This window comes from Acanthaster planci, linkage group LG02 (assembly GCF_054643075.1).
Source record: "Acanthaster planci isolate LZ-2023a linkage group LG02, COTS_SCS, whole genome shotgun sequence".
NCBI lineage: Eukaryota > Metazoa > Echinodermata > Asteroidea > Valvatida > Acanthasteridae > Acanthaster > Acanthaster planci.
The window spans coordinates 32,803,935-32,820,260 of NC_141778.1; the positions used below are offsets into that span (position 1 = coordinate 32,803,935).

The following is a 16,326-nucleotide window of genomic DNA, read 5'->3' on the forward strand; positions in this document are numbered from 1 at the left end:
TTGATGTGTGATATCTTGTCTCTGTACTTCATTCCACTATATCACAAGAAGACAGCCCTGAGTGCCTAAGGAACCTACCTATATTTTGACGAGACTGACTGCGCTTTTCACGACACCGACACACAATGCATGCGGTCCTTACTCCGCCCGATCGGGTGATGAAAACGAGACTCGTTTCAGTAATACTCAATTACTGTCGCTAATTTTTTTACTTCAGAATGTTGAGCTTTCATTTTCCAGTAATCATGGGTGACGACAGCCGTGAGATAGAATTTTGCTTCAAGAAGGGTTCCATCAAGTGAAACAAACATGGATGGTTATGGTAGACAGATGCTCATAATAAATATCTCCCGCCGGAGGAACGCAATGAGTCCACAGTTAATCGGGTACACGTAAGAGTGGCGATACAGCCTCCGACAAGGGATACAAATTAAATTTTCACTGAAAATTCAACACAGCATCCAGTAGATAGTATATGTACATCGCCTGTAGCCTGTGACTCTGTTATTCATTTTAATGTGTATGTATTTTATTCACGGTTGGTGTAGGTGTAGAGCAGGCAAGTGTGTGCGTAAATCGAGGGGGATAGGTTATAATGTATACCCTATCTTTGTGGCAAGGGGTTGGGCCATTTGGTTAGTCTCTCACATCACTGTGCCATGATGAGAGATAGAAATTGTATGGGGGGGTTATTTGTTGCAACAGCCCCAAGCCGGATTTTCCAAGACAGCGACGAAAACGAAGAACAAAGTGTGCCAAAATGTTCAAAGCGCCGTGTAAGCACGGGAGGACTTTTCTCATCACGATCACCGCATGTGCCCTGCCCTACCATACCCCGTGCCATACCCCACTCACCGTTCCCCTGAAGGCGGATCCATATCCAGAACCAAATTTTTGAGGGGGGGGGAACTTGTTTTTTCGGGAGGGTAAAGAACTAATTATTTTTTGCCAGTGTAACCTTGTATGACCTTTCTGAGGGGTGAGGCTACATTTAGGGGCCTTTTACCCGCTTTTCGAATGAAGGGAAATATCCCTTGTTAACAAAAAGCTTCACCCTCATTGTTTTTCCTTTCTCAGGCCCTCACTACCCCCCGCATCTGCCCTTGCACTCACTAGTATGAATTCACGTCACTAGCGAGTATCACAAGAGTATCTGAAGAAGCAACCGCATGATCAAGTTGTATGTTACTGTCATTCTCATACGAATTTGGTTAACTTTTCTGTAATCTACTACCCTTAAAATATAAATGGATTACGAGAGAGGTCCGACAGGATGACTCTGCTCGCTCAAAGGGCGACCCTGTCCTCGTGTGAAAAGAACGTGAATACACAGTTAATGATGTATGAGGGCCAGTCTAGTTTGTTTAAACCTGAATAAAAAAGAAAAGAAAAAAGAATGACTCCCACACCTTGATGAGCCCAGTACCCCGCCCACATTGAGTGAGATACTCGCAATGCATGATGGGAATGCACATACTTGCAGCGGGCCGAATTCCGTGAAGTTAAGTGTCAACGACCCGTTTTGTTTTCACTGATAAAAAAAAGCTGTTGTAATTCCACTATGAAGGTAGGTTTTGAAGCAAATGGTCTCTAGCTTCCTCAGCTCTCTTTGGCTGAAAGAACAGTAAATACATGTATGTTGTGACTTGGCAGGGTTTTCCAGATGAATCTATCTCCCCAACATTGCTCTCTAGCAACGGTAAACAACCGTGAAATGGCATTTTATGGAATGATTAGTGCATTAGTTAGGCACGCATTTCCGACACCATCGATGATAGCATCATATTTGAAAAAAAGTGAAATTAGCATTTTGTCCTAAAAAGTAAAATGTAGTTTAGAAAATTCCGAAGCATTAGGCCCTAGGCTTACTTAGAAAACACTCATCAAACTATGGGACTGTTTGCTAGTGTGTGTTGGAGGACCTTAGTATTAAAGCCATGCTAGGGGGTTGGCAAGATGGTTTTCAAGGGTTGATCACTTAGGCCCTATGTAAACAAACCAGTCGATTTATGTCTGTATTTCTGTTGTTAATAGACCCTAATTGTGGAATCCCAAACTTCAGTCGTATTCCTGAATGTGCAGTATAAATTTTAAGCCTCTAATGGGATGGTACCAGGTGATTTTGGGGGGTCGGAATGAAACTGTAGAATATAGTCTGGTTCTATGAATTTAATGTTTTCCAATAAATACACTACGTTGGGGAATATGACTGAAATTGGGAACGCAGCGAATACAGTCTATTCACAATTTCTTTGGCTCCTGTCTACACAGCCTGAATATATGTATGACAGAGAAGCCGTTATAGTACTAGCCTGGGGCCTACTGGTTTGTGCACATGGGTATCAAGTGTTTTCCGCATATGAGATTCTTTCCCATTTTTTATACATTAAATATTATGCAGCATTGTTTAGTCTGTAAAGTATAGTATCTATGAATTTAAGAATTAGATGATGACTGTTAGGCCTATGAATTTATAAATATTTTGCTACCTCACATTTTGAGTAAGGATGCTGCAGCGGTATTTTCATTGACTTTGAATGAAACTAAACAGTTTGGCAAGAATTCTGTGTAAGGCCATTGCAATTTCAAGTTTCATGAACATTAAAATTTAAAGACTCCAGAGCGTATCCTTTCTGTAGAACTTTGGGGTTATTCCGTCTTTCCATAATGAAAAACCTTGGGGAGTCAGGTTGGCAAAGAAGTTCTTTCCCCACCTTTCACCTCTTCGATTCCTAGTTCGGTTTACATGTAGATTGGGTTTTCAGTCCCTCCCTGCTTTTAATTGTCTCCTCTTTATTTGTAAGAGGGTCATTTGGCGGCTGCTGAGGTGCCCTTGTTAGCCATTGGCTCACCCATCTTCATTGTACAGGGCATTTGAACATATCTGTGTGAAATTTGTGCTTTATAAATGAATGAACATTGAATATAAAAGCCTCATAAATGTAGTTGTTGGGTACAAGAGGCCTTAAATTTTGTTGGTATTTATGGCACTCAAAAATTTTGATGATCCAATACAGAATTCTCTCCAGTCACTCAATTTTTATTCTGTCACTTTCAAAGAAAAAGTGAAGAGGTATTATTTTGAGTCTGGTGGAATGTGCCCCTTTTTCTTTTTTATGTACATACATGTATTTTGTCACAAAACATATAAAATGAGTTTCAGTTGTTTGGTAGCAAAGAAGCTGTTCAAAGTAAAGACTGAAGTCAAGATGTCAGTGAAACTTAGGATCTACAGAAGTGTTGTTTGTGGGGAATGAGGTTAATAGTCTAAAAGTGACTGTGTTGGGTGCGATCAGTCTATCTGTGCAATTGGTCTATCTCTGTATTATCAGTCTAGCACTGGCTTTGATCTTTACAGCGGTCACCAGTGGCCACTGCCGCAATGCCCCAGTGAATTACTGTGATGACCTTTAAAAATAGCACTTCCTTTTTGGCCACTTGGCTGACGTGCCCCTCTTAAACGACCACTAGGCACCTACATGTATTTTAACCCTAACAGTCCTCAGTCCTCTAACAGGTGAAGGATTGAGGACTGTTAGGGTTAAAGTTGTATTTAACTTTCAAGTTACCGTTTAGCACTAGTGTTTCTGTCAACGGCCGGCCAGCCGCACCAAGCACTATTTTTTTCACGGACTGGTTTTGCATCGCCCCATATACAACATGGTATAGCAACTGTATCAACGTAGTTGAGTTGTGTGATTCTAAAAACGTGGCACCAGACCACTTTCATACATAGACTGGTTACAAGTCGCACCCCAGAATTACGCATTCTGCACCATTGGATTCTGTACATTGCGTTATTGAGACTGAGTCACTATTATTTTGGGATTGGGGACGGGAGTTCGACCCAGTCTATTTTTTCTCGCTATTTCACTGTACTGGTATGTATTTACGCGGGTGCCAGCAGGCTTCTATTTGATAAATGTTTGTGACTCAGTCACCGACTTGCTTGAATTGCGTTGTTTGTAATTACCGGCACATTGATTTTCACAATACAGTGTTGCCTTTATGGCATCATGAAATGTAATAAGACACAACACCAAATGGTAAATTAAAGTTCATGTTTGAGACTCCCCCCTTTTAGTCTGGTGGATCACTGGAGCTTCCCCTTTTATTTCCTTTGCAGCGGGTTTTTACCCTGACTGAGAAGACCCATGGCTTAGGCCAGATACTGTTTGCATGGCAGACAACACTTGGCAACTACCTGGCCACAACAGGTCTGAACAACTCAGTCCATTTGTATGATCGGCATGGGGAACTCAAAGATGAAATCAGCCTCCCAGGGTGAGTAGTCAGTGAGATTGAATTAGAACTCGCTACCATTGCCTCTTTAAAAACAGTCATACTGTCCATATAATGGAGGTGCAGTTTGCTGTTTTCTGATTGATGTAAGGATTAGCTGTTGTATATTTGGCAGTGGAACTGAGGAAATTTACGATATCCTGCTTACTTCTTGACAGTCAAGGTATTCAATCAAAATCTTTCACTGTAATGCATCATCTTGGTCATGGTGCAAAATAACACACATTGTTGTGACCTATGTTGTGTCAGACAAATTCATTCAAATGTGATTACATCCAGCTATATGCATTCAGTCAAGAGAAACATTCCCTGTGAACAAGACCGCACAGTCTACCACGACATTCCATGTCAGGGTCCGTCATCAGTTGGAACTTTTCCCCTTCCTGCAGCACATGCACGGGCCTGGGCTGGGACAAGGACGGTGACACTCTGGCCATGATCTGTGACCGGAGCAGCGTGGTCTTCTTGTGGGATGCCAACACCCACCGGACTGGCCAGGTGGACAGCGGCTTCAAGGACACACTGTGCTTCCTGCTGTGGTCCAAGGTTGGCCCGCAGCTGGCCATCGGCACTAGCAAGGGCAACTTGCTTATATACAACCACCAGACGTCAAGGTAAGGGCTGTGTGTTTGAGCTTAGCAGCTTGGCTTGTCCCACTCAGAGTTGCTTAGCAAAAAAAAAAAAAAAATGGCTGAGCGCCTAAATTAATACTTGCATAGCAAAAACAGGTTGGCTGCCAAGCTGCCGTGCGGTTGTTTGGTTTGTGATTGGTTTTCAGCTAGATTTTGCTTGGCAAAGATTGTGTCTGCATCTTTAATACAAGACTTTTGGTGATAGACATGTGAAAATGAGTATTCATAAATACCTGGGACAGTTTTTCTATTCCTGTTGGTCGAAACGTGTCATGTGACCGTGTATTAACATTTGAAAATGCCTGCTGAGAAGTGATAATGCTCGCTGCGTAAATCATGTGCTGGCTCATGGATACAAGACAGTTTAATTGAGCCTGTTTGGTCAGGAGTCTGTGTGCACGCAACGTGCCATGCGCGCACCAAGTTCATTGAAGGGGATTCTGTTGGACAACTTTCAAAAGGAATGTACCATAAAATGGACAAGGGTGTCCGGGAAAATGAAAGTAAAGTTTTTGAACAAAATCATTGAAAATCCATCGTATGTTGACTTCTTTTGACTCTCTGAAGAAAAAGGTATTTATGAATGGGAATTATGTGCTTGGCCGGTCTTAAATTAACTTTTAAGACCTTGCTCAGGGGAAAGAATGCTGATACTGCCCTCGCCTGTGGCTTGATTGTTAGTCACGTCCATTCTCCTAAAGTCAGTCTTAAATGCATGTTTAAGACTGGCTGAGCACATATTTATTCCGTTAGTAAACTGCTTTCTGCATTACCAACACATTGATGCATTTCCCTCAGGAAAGTGCCAATACTTGGCAAGCACACCAAGAAAATCCTGTGCGGTGCATGGAGTGCTCAGAACTTGCTGGCCCTGGGCAGCGAGGACAAGAACATCACCATCAGTAATGCAGAAGGGGATACTGTCAAACAGGTGAGTCTGTACTTAAACCTGCACTTGGAACTACACGTAGTTATTGCCCATGACTCATCAATGCATAGTCCTTTTTCTTCCAATGTTGCACCTTCGTTAGTGACAACACAGACAGTGGTGCGGGCTCTTGTCCTCCGGAATTGTGCAATCGAAATGATGTTGCTGATGCTTAAACCTCATATCAATTAACCGAGGTTAGCAGTTGGATCGACAGACTTTGTTTGGGGATCAGCTCATCTCAGTGTGTTGGAGGTTTCCCTCAAATTGTCAGTGACTGACTTTATTGGTGATGTTTTGGTTAACTTTTTTTGTGCAGACCGTGGTGAGGATGGACCCAAGTGACTTGCAGTTCTCTGAAATGAAAACGGATGAGAGAACTTCCCAAGGGGAAACCACTGTTAGTATGAGATAACATACTTGCTGCCTAACTGTCTTGTAAACGATATTGAAACTCTTTCACTTGTTCTGCTATCTGACTGTCACACTTTGCCAGATGGAACATCAGGATCATGTGATATCTTGTTTGTTTTAGGTGAGCGCCAGCGTTGGCAAGAAGACACTGTTCCTATTCAACATTGACGATCCTGACAATCCTATAGAGCTAGCATTCCAACAGAGATATGGGGCCATCGTCGCCTACAAATGGTACTGAAACATGGTTGAGTGTTCACCAGATCTTTCTCAGAGGATTACCTGAATTCTCTTGAAAGGACTCCATTCTACCTGAATAATGTTGTGCAGGTGTCTTCATTCAGGACAGGATGATCCTGTCCTGAATGTGTCCATAGCTTGACGGTAGTCATCAAGCATCTTCATTGTGTGTGAATATGTGCAGGGTTAATGTTGACAGTCACAAGGTCTTCCAGACCTTTGCCTGATTTGCGCTCAAATTTTCCTCAGTGAAAGGAATACATAAGCATTTGTCCTTGTTCAGTTCTAGACTTGTTAATGACATCAACCCTTCTCGCCATATTTATGGCGTAAGCACAGCTTCTGTGACCATGTATTATTCTGCTTAGGTACGGTGATGGCTACATCATGCTAGGTTTCTCCAATGGCTACTTCATCGTCATCTCCACCCATCTCAAGGAGATTGGCCAGGAGCTCTTCCAAGCTCGCAACCACAAGGACTACCTGTCCTCCATCGCTATATCACTGGCTCTCAACAAGGCTGCCTCCTGTGGAGATAACTGGTACTGTCCACTTTTGTTGTTTACTTCACATCTGAGATTTACTTCAAGACACCAAAGTTTGTCAGCCTGCATTAGAATCAGACTCCCTGCAGACATGCCGAAGGGGCCGCGATTCAACAACTTCAATTTACATGCAGAAGTGTTACCTTAAAGACCCAAGGCAATTTGTATGGGGATTGTCTGAGGTTCTGTGAGCGTCAGATTCCTGTTGTAGGTCTTTCCTTTGGGCTTTACTGATTGACCGACAGTCCAGTCCTGTGTTCTCCGAAATCCACCTTTGTGTTAAAATGTGGTGACACATCCCACCTTAATCAGTGTTGCCAAATCCTCCAAGACCTTAGGATTAATTTTTGGAATCTTTTAAGGCAAGGGTTACTTAAATTATGTCACCACAACCAGATTCCTCAATGGTTTTCAAGTCAAAGTCTTTGTAATTGTCTGTTCTTTTCTTGCTTCCAGTGTCAAGATCCACGACCTGTCGGACTTGAAGGAGGTGTACTCCATTGTGACCTTGGACGAAGAGACTAAAGGTCTGGGTCAGATCGGCTGGACAGATGACGGCCAACTCATGGCAGTCAGTTCATCCCGAGGCTCCTTGTACGTCTACCTGACCAAGCTACCAGTCTTGGGCGACTCCCAAGGCACCAGACTGGCCTTTCTGACCTCCCTGCTAGAGGTCACCGTGGTGAACCAAGTGGAGCAGGTACCCTGACTCACTTTCCATTAAGACAAAGAACATCATCGGTGCCTTTTTAAAAATCATCAGCACAGCACAAGGATGAGTTGTCTTAGTGTTGCATCTGTGGTCCTTGCCTTTGAAAATTCCCAATTTAGTACTGAATTGCTGCCCTGCCACCTCCCCCGTTGTTTTACTTATGGATATCAGCAAAGATCAGCGTCAGGAAAAAAAAGCACTGGTTTTCTTGCCGACTGACTAGTTCATAGGTTCATAGGATTGGTCTTGATACTGGTGTGAGACAGTCAGCGTGTGTTGCATGGATTTTATTTCCTTCACATCTTTTTAAATTCCTCAGTGAAAATTGAAGCGTGATTTTTGGACCATTTTTTCAGTATTAACCCTCAGCAGTCTCATACTGACTCATAACCAACTACTTGCAATGTTTTCATCGTTGACCCTAACTTTGACCTCCCTGCTTTGAATGATTACGACAAGAGTGTTTTTTCTTTAAGTCACATGTAGCGCGTTGCTTGAATGTATGAGTTGCACATGTAGTCACAAATTCTAGTCACAACGGAAACGTTGTGTTGTGTTCAATGAAAAATACCATGGTTGAAATTTTGTTGCACATCATTTTGTGCTTTGATTCATATGCAAATTTTGAGTCCTGTTTTTGTTTGTTGCCAGTATGAGGTTTCATAATACATTGTCATAACTTTTCATCAAGAACTAACTGCTAGTTAGGCATCATAACTGCACAGATCTTGAAGTCACTTTTCATTCTTATCAGATTTGTACTTCGGTTTTCATTCTGTCTGAGACAAATATTACTAACTTCAAATCTGTGTTACACATGTTTTTTGTAGTTGCTCTTGACATGTAATTATTGGAATTTATAAACAAGTATTTTATGATTAATTTTTTTCCCCATACTTTGCACAAATCTATAATCTGTAGCGACGAGTTGGTCGCCGGAAGGCAAGTTTTCTACTTATCAACATGTGTTCATGTTTCTTCTCCATCTTTCAACTCGGACAGACATGTCACTCTCAGTGGGCAACTTCCAATGCTAGATCTGTAGAAACCTATGCCAGTCTGTTGTGTAGTGGTTAAGTCTGTTCACGAATGCATTCCTAGCTCAATGCTGAAAAGTGTATCACCCATCTTGTCTGTCGCCATTTATACATCTGTTTTGCATGCTTTCTGAGCTGTGCTTGATCAGTTCCTCCGGTACCACGTCTTTTGCCATGTCCACTTGCGACATTGTCAAATCAAATTCTTCACAGACTCTCAACACTCTTCCTCAGCTTGTAAGTTCAGTTTCACGATGCTCATGTCCAACAATTACTGATTGAAATTGTTCACGGAGAAGCACAGTCTAACGAGAAACAATATCTGTATCCGTAAATTTAAACAATGTATCATTTTTTTACGGTTTTCATTCACCACGATAATGGATACAGAGATCAGCAGTGCCGTTTTTTTGTGTACTTTCATGCCAAGTACTGATACGACCTGCTATAAGTGTCTTCATAGTTTCAGCTTTGTGCATTTGTACCACTGTGACCTACACAAAGCATCCAGACTCTCCTTCCAATCTTCGCGTCGCTACATTATCTGTCCATTTCAATCTGCCTGTTCTGTACCACTTTGCTATTCTTTCATTTTTCACACAAATCTCTGACATGTGGTTCTTTGAAATGGCAGATTGACATTTAAAAGCCTTTTTATTTACTACCCTTTGGGATGCATTTCTTACCAACAAAATTCAATATTGCCCAATATTCTTCCAAACAGGAACCCTCCATCCCCATCAACATTGAAATTGAGCCTACGTTTGTTGCTCTTGGACCCTACCATTTAGCAGTGGGGATGAACAACAGGGCCTGGTTCTACCTACTTGGAGAAAAAGGTACACTCAGCATAATAATATGAAGTAATTTGCAAAAGCACTAAACACCCCTATTCCAATCAAGAGGTAGTTTTGTTGGCATGGTTACTGGAAGTGCAAACCCCTATTGTGTGTGTATTTGCAAAAACTGAATAGAAATTACAGACATTTTGAGAGAGGACTTCTTCATTACACTGTAAGATTCTGTAGAGTGAAGCTAAGAAAATGTATTATGGACAGGTATCGGAATTCATATGTTGTGGTATTTTTAATGTCACCAAAATACAACACTCTGGAAATTAAAGGCGTGTTGTCAAAAACCTACGTATTGAAGGTAAGAGTACCTGTTGTAGAAATTGATGCATTTCTGTGTCTACAAAGACTAGACAGAAAATCAAATAATACTGCACATTATTCAAGCCATTCTTTGGTTTCCTTGGAGTTAAAACGTACAAGGCTTCCATCCATTAGTACCAACCATGTCCAGGCCCCGCCATGATATGATTGACTTTATCAAGTTCCCTTTCATAGTGAAGCAGGTGTATGGAGGAAATGAGCAAGAGACTCCAGGTGACTAGTCACAGTGTTTGCTTAATCATACCTTCATTATATAAGTTCCTGTATGGCACATAATTAGGGCATGTTACTAAATCAAGTGTGAGCAGTAGGAAATGAAGTCTTGGTTGAAAGGACTTTGTGTTTATTCAGCTTCTCTCTGTGCTGCAGCTTGGGTTTTGTTACCAGCCCTGCATTGTGCTGTCTATGATTATGAAAGACTTATCAGAATATGTTGGGAAAGCAAAGACTTCTTTGAGTTAAAATATTCAGCAAAATGTAACTGTTTTCTGGTGAATTTTCAGAGAATCTTAACCCTTCCCATCCCAACCCCCCCCAGAGATGAACCCAACAGACTTTACCCAATCTCTCAACCCAGTGTAAGCCAATCAAACCCAATCCAACTCGGAACTTATGACTAACTCAGCCCTGTCGAGCCCCATCTGTCCCACCCCTTTCCAATCTTACTCATTCCAATCTCAACCCAATGTACTTGCAACTTGATCAAACCCCACCCCACTCCCAGCTTGTAACAATTCATCTCTGTCCAGCCTATTGCCATGCCAATCTTAATCATCCCAACCTCAACCCCATCTGCAAACCAGCCTAACTCAGTTGCACCTAACCCCACCTAAACCCGGGGACAAACCCAACAGGCAGTTCAACCCAAGTCCCTGTACATACTCTTGACCTAGAACCTGAGTTATCCGAGCCATCGGAAGAATCAGATGAAGAACGTAAGTCGGGCAAAAATGGTTGAATTGAGTATTCAGAGAGTGAATTGCTCAAAAAGCATTTCCATAGTAATGGTTAAAATTGGTTGATTTTTCTTGCATGAAGTTGGCACAAGTAATCGTTCGTGTTCATAACTAACAGTTTATTAGATACAACTTCACATTTTGAATTCTATGACAAGATTTTGCTGTTTACTAGGGCTGTGTCGAATATCTGAATATTTGATCAATTATCAAATACTGGAACAATTTTTTCCGAATTTGAATATTCATGAAAAGGAAGGAAGAATTTTCTTTTGTTTTAAATGAAAAAAATTGCATTATGGAGGCTAGTTTCAAGCAGATTCAAATGAAAAGCAACAGAAATAATACAACGATTCTAAAAATGAATTATTCATTAAATAACTTAAAAGGAATAGACATTTTCAACAGGACATGAAGTATTGTTCATCTCTACATTCTTGCTAAATCGTGGATGGAAATACTTCTAGACATGAGAAGCTATTATAGTGATTATAATGTACAATTGTGTGTCATTGCAACTAATTTTGTGTATGGTTCGTTTGTCAATATCTGCCGGTTGGTACGACTGAATATTCGGATATTTGATCGAATTGAAGGGCGAATATTCAAATAGTGAATTATTTGAATTGACTCAGCCCTACTGTTTACTTTGTGATATTGAAGTTTCTTGTGAAACCATTTTATACTTGTTGAACATTAATCTTCCCGTCCCACTCTTGAACATTTGAGGTCCTTTTTATCATCAAGTTTCCAAATATGTTGTTTAATGTTTGCTAACAATTTTGTTGTGCCAGTTTATATGACTTAGATAAAGAAAAAAAGTGAAATTGTGTTACTGTTCGAATGACACTGGGGATTTTCAGATCTTGCTCACTATTAAGAAATCTTTCTGCACAAGTCACACATAAACGAAGACGTACAGCCATCCATCAGAGTGGACCCTCTCAATACATTTATAGCTAAGCGGGAGGGCAGTTCAATTATTAAAAAGGCACTAAGTTATCACAGCTGCACAATGCACACAAAGAGGTTGTAGAGCTACATAGGCACTTCATCATGGCTTCCTACGTGTACACAGTCATGGTCCGAGGCATTGATGAATGGTTGGATATGATGCATTTTGGTCACAAAGTTCACCTGCGGCGTTCACAGACCTCTACAAATTTGCCACAAGTGGCCACATTTGGCAGTAACAAAGAGCAAACATAATGAGGAGATATCTTACTGCTCAGTGGTTGCCAGGTAACTCCTCCAGCTTTCATACTGGTCCATTAAGGATCACAATCGTGCAAAATCCGTCACAACATACATGTACGTGTACCAACAATTATAGAGGCTAGTGATTTATACTTGTAAGATCCGTTGCAGGAAGAATAGGTTTGGTCTACGTGGTTTCCCCATAGACTTGATCCCCACATCAATATTGATGTTTGTCACTAAGATTGATAATGGCATACTAGTGTTTTAATATCCATGTTTGTGTCGGTGAGCACTAATGCTGTGTTGATAACAGGTGGCATGCCAAATTCTGATGTAATTTGATTTTGTGCTCTCCTCTCCAAAAGTTGACCTTTCAAATGAGTGACCTTTGTACACATCGTCACTGTTTTCATGAAGAGACAAAAGTCGCCACAGAGTAAAAAAACCAGTTTTTGACAAAATCACATTTGAAGGTGTTCTCTTCCTCAAATGTTTATTTCTCCAGTATTTAGTATTCCAATGCTACTTGCTGAAAGAAGGGATCTTAAATGACACAAAACTACAAACTAATGTTAACAGAAATCAGTTTAATTTGTTTATTTTGTAAACAAATACTTTTTTCTGTTCATGACAGCTCTAAAATTCGTGTGACTTTTGTCTCTTTTGGAAAATCGTGAAATTTCGTGAAAATGGTAACAACAGGTGCATTGTTAAGAAGCAAATATTCTTAGGGGGTCGCAGTTGTAACTTTTCTATTGGAATGGGTTGGTGTGTGAAATATGAATGACTAAAACAGAGTGGCTCCTCTCTGGTTTTCCACATCTGACGTCACTCCCAGCATGAAAGATGCTGCAAGACTGATGCTAGAAATATCGGATAAACAGCTGGCCATAAATCCTGGCTCATCATCCAGGATGAAGGCAAATCTTGTGCCAATGGTCAGCAAGAAGCTCTCAAGGGACTTCATGCTGTTTATTTCATCTTGGAGTCTCCTGGGAAGATGTATCTGGTTTATTTGACAGTGGGAACTATCCCTGGGAAAAGCCAGGGAAAATGAATCTAACATTGCTGCTAACTGGATTCTTGGAAATTCAGTTCGTCTTTGTTTAGTACCTGTGTTTTTTGTTTAACTGCATTGTTTTGATTCTTCAATTTTTGTTTCCTGTTCATTTATCTTATCTCAACTTATCTTATGTTACCTTATCTCATTTCTAGGAATACATGCCAAGAATCAACTAAGGTTTTTACCCGTAATTGTGTCTTTTTTCCAAAGGCAAAGTGTCTTGAATCAGTATTGCAGACTTCAAATTATTTTGCACAGAGAATTGTTCCATTTGGAAACCTTTGTTTTCCTAACTGTGATTTTTTGGGGAAAAAATCTGTTTGCAGGGCCGGAGAAGTTGAAGGATAGAGAGTACTTAGGTACCATCATCAGCATGTGTCTCAATGCAGACTATGCCGCTGTCTACTTTGAAAACAGTGTGCAGTTACATCTGGTGAGTGAGGTCAAGACCTGGAATGAAGAGGTTGCAGGTGTAGATCAGGAAATTCTGTTTAAATGCTCTGAATAACATTTAAATGATGAGGCGGAAGAAATTCAGGGAACCCAGGATCAGTTTCATGAGTCTACTAATGTGACATTGAAGTAGCATCTGTGGTTTTATTTGCACTGGGCTGATTCAACGTGTGCTTGTCTGTTTCTGTCTCCTTGTCATTTTTGTCTTTGAGAGATATTCTGCCAGAATCGAAATGTACTGCCCTCGAATGTTTTTGACGTGTACATCATATTTCGAGTCATTGTTAGCAAAGTATTTTCAGCTGCTTGTTTGTATTTTACCTTTCCAAATGCGCTTTGATAAAGGTGTGTGAATTGATTACCCAACAGATTGAAACAGAAGGATCAGGCGACAATGAGGAGAGAGAGACAAGATTGTTTCCTGAGGATGGGCAGGGAGGCATCACTTGCCACGCCCTCACCTCTGACTTCCTCGTCTATGGCACCACAGTGAGTACAAACAGCGTTTCATCCTTTTGATGTGGAGAGATTTTGTAGGCCGCTCCCTGATTGCATGCTTCAAACTGCAACCTGCCTCTGTCTAGACCACTGAGTTCCAGTGTGGGAAGGAACAAGGTGTGTAGAATTGCAAAGCTGTAGGCACTGGTGAGCACTTCTAACGATGTGAGCTATTTTGATCCTTTCCTTTATGTAGGTGAATTTGCAGAGTTAATTGCAAGTCATGAGACAGTTGTTACAACCAAGTGCCACTCTGATTTGGACACTGCATTTCCCTTGCAGAATGGGGAGCTGATGTTTTTCTACCTTGAGGACTGGCAGTTTGTGAATGAATTCAGGCACGAGGTGGGGATCCGCAAGGTGTTCCCTGACCCCAGCGGCACCAGACTGATTTTCATTGATGACAAGAGCGACGGCTTCGTCTACAACCCGGTAAGTCTGGAGGGTTGGCAGGTGATGAGAGGAAACACAGAGAGCTGAATGCAAGGGCCTCAGTGTTAGATGTAATAATTGTTGACTGCAGTGAGGTAGGATGCGACGTTTTCACTTGGCACTCTATTTGTACCCGAGGGTGTTCAAAACGTTATGTCCCACATCACAGCGGTCATTTGTTTGATCATTTGTCTGTCTTTATGATGTTTTTCACTTGCTTTTCTGAGGGAAATTAAGGCTGACAAAAGAATACTTGAACATTAGCTATTAGCAGTCCCTGCATTATCCTGTACGCTGTAGAGGCACGTGCGTGCATGCGTGCGATATCATGCTACACTGGCTGATGAAATGTTTAACAGGAGTGTGACTTGCTTGGATGTCACCCTGTCACATGATTATTTTGGGCCAATGGAAAAACACTATGCAAGATAGAGGCATGACAAGCTTCCGTGTTGCATAGCAGCAACTTTGTCACTAGTAAGTATTTGTACTGTTTTGGTTGCACAAATGCTGTTCTTCATTTCTGTAGTACCTTCTTATCAGGGGAGGTGATAAACTATCCCTGGTCACACTAGTGGTTTCTATCCCTGACTAATTGTCTTAGACTTGGAATAATTATGTTGGTTGAAATCAGGCAGTCAGCCAGGTAACTGGTGAGTGGATTGTTGAGCATGGAGCCTATGTGTACATGTATATGTACATATCTGTTGTAGTTATAACAGATCTGGTACCGTACCTTTGTGTTCCCTGCAGCAACAAAGCTCGCTATAGACAGTCATTTGTACCAGATTCGATTCATTTCTTCAACAGTGTGGTGATTTGATAAAATGTCAGTAGCACAGATAGTTTGATGATAGGGACATAATGTGTCGGCCTTATTGAAACAAAAGATGCAAATGAGTAGATTTCAGTAGACTTCACTACTTACCATTTGTAGCAGATTCCACTACTAAATGGGTGATTCCAGAAATTAGGGGTCCAAAAGTGTGGCATTTTTGTGTCCCTTTTACATCTGACCTTTGTCATTTCATAGGGCTGTACTGAATATCCAAATAACCAAATATTTGATCGATTATCGAATATTTGAATATTATTTTTCGAATTTGAATATTCAAATGCAAAATTCATGAAAAGGAAGGGAAAATTTTCTTTTTTTTTTAAATGAGAAAAATCGCATACGGAGGCTTGTTTCAAGCAGATTCAAATGAAAAGTGACAGAAATCTTACAATGATTCAAAAAGTAAATTCATTTAACAATTTTAAAGGAACAGAAATTTACAAAAGGGCAAAAAGTATTGTTCATCTCCTAAATCTTGCTAACTCGTGGCTGAAGATACTCCTAGATGTGAGAAGCTATTATATTGACTATAATGTACAATTGTGAATGTTATTGCAACTGATTTTGTATATGGTTTGTTCATCAATACTCTGCCGGTCAGTACGACTGAATATTCTGATATTTGATCAAATATAAGGTCGAATATTCGAATAGTGAACTATTCGAATTGAATAAGCCCTATTATTTGACATGGAAATATCACCAGAATTGATTTCCAGTTATTACTATTTGTTTGGCAGGTAATTTGCATTAATTCATCACTCTTAGAAATTAGAAATGTGTTCTGAACTTACAAAATCATATGTCAGATGTGACAGGGACATGAAAAAATGGACTACTAATATCTGGAATTACCCAAATGCCATTTCCATTGTTTACTTTGTATTGTTTATTGACTGTG

The 16,326-nt window shown here is 40.7% G+C and overlaps 1 protein-coding gene across 10 annotated transcripts in view; it reads left to right on the top strand.

The window, feature by feature from the left end:
- wdr19 (WD repeat domain 19) overlaps positions 1 to 16,326 on the top strand; it is a 35,531-nt gene that overhangs the window by 3,018 nt on the left and 16,187 nt on the right. For 3 of the 10 annotated variants that reach the window (XR_015424324.1, XM_087132943.1, XM_087132944.1), the window contains exons 2-14: positions 4,127 to 4,284; positions 4,692 to 4,916; positions 5,733 to 5,865; positions 6,182 to 6,262; positions 6,398 to 6,510; positions 6,885 to 7,058; positions 7,518 to 7,761; positions 8,695 to 8,715; positions 9,535 to 9,649; positions 10,879 to 10,920; positions 13,531 to 13,637; positions 14,027 to 14,146; positions 14,438 to 14,587. Coding sequence is in view for 9 of the 10 variants with exons in the window: in XM_087132943.1 (XP_086989069.1) it covers positions 4,127 to 4,284; positions 4,692 to 4,916; positions 5,733 to 5,865; positions 6,182 to 6,262; positions 6,398 to 6,510; positions 6,885 to 7,058; positions 7,518 to 7,761; positions 8,695 to 8,715; positions 9,535 to 9,649; positions 10,879 to 10,920; positions 13,531 to 13,637; positions 14,027 to 14,146; positions 14,438 to 14,587 (1,683 nt within the window). In the remaining variant the exon portion in view is untranslated. Of the gene's footprint in view, positions 1 to 1,465; positions 1,568 to 4,126; positions 4,285 to 4,691; positions 4,917 to 5,732; positions 5,866 to 6,181; positions 6,263 to 6,397; positions 6,511 to 6,884; positions 7,059 to 7,517; positions 7,762 to 8,694; positions 8,716 to 9,534; positions 9,650 to 10,878; positions 10,921 to 13,530; positions 13,638 to 14,026; positions 14,147 to 14,437; positions 14,588 to 16,326 lie in introns of those variants that run through there. The other 7 variants (XM_087132947.1, XM_087132948.1, XM_087132945.1 and 4 more) reach the window with 4 other exon arrangements.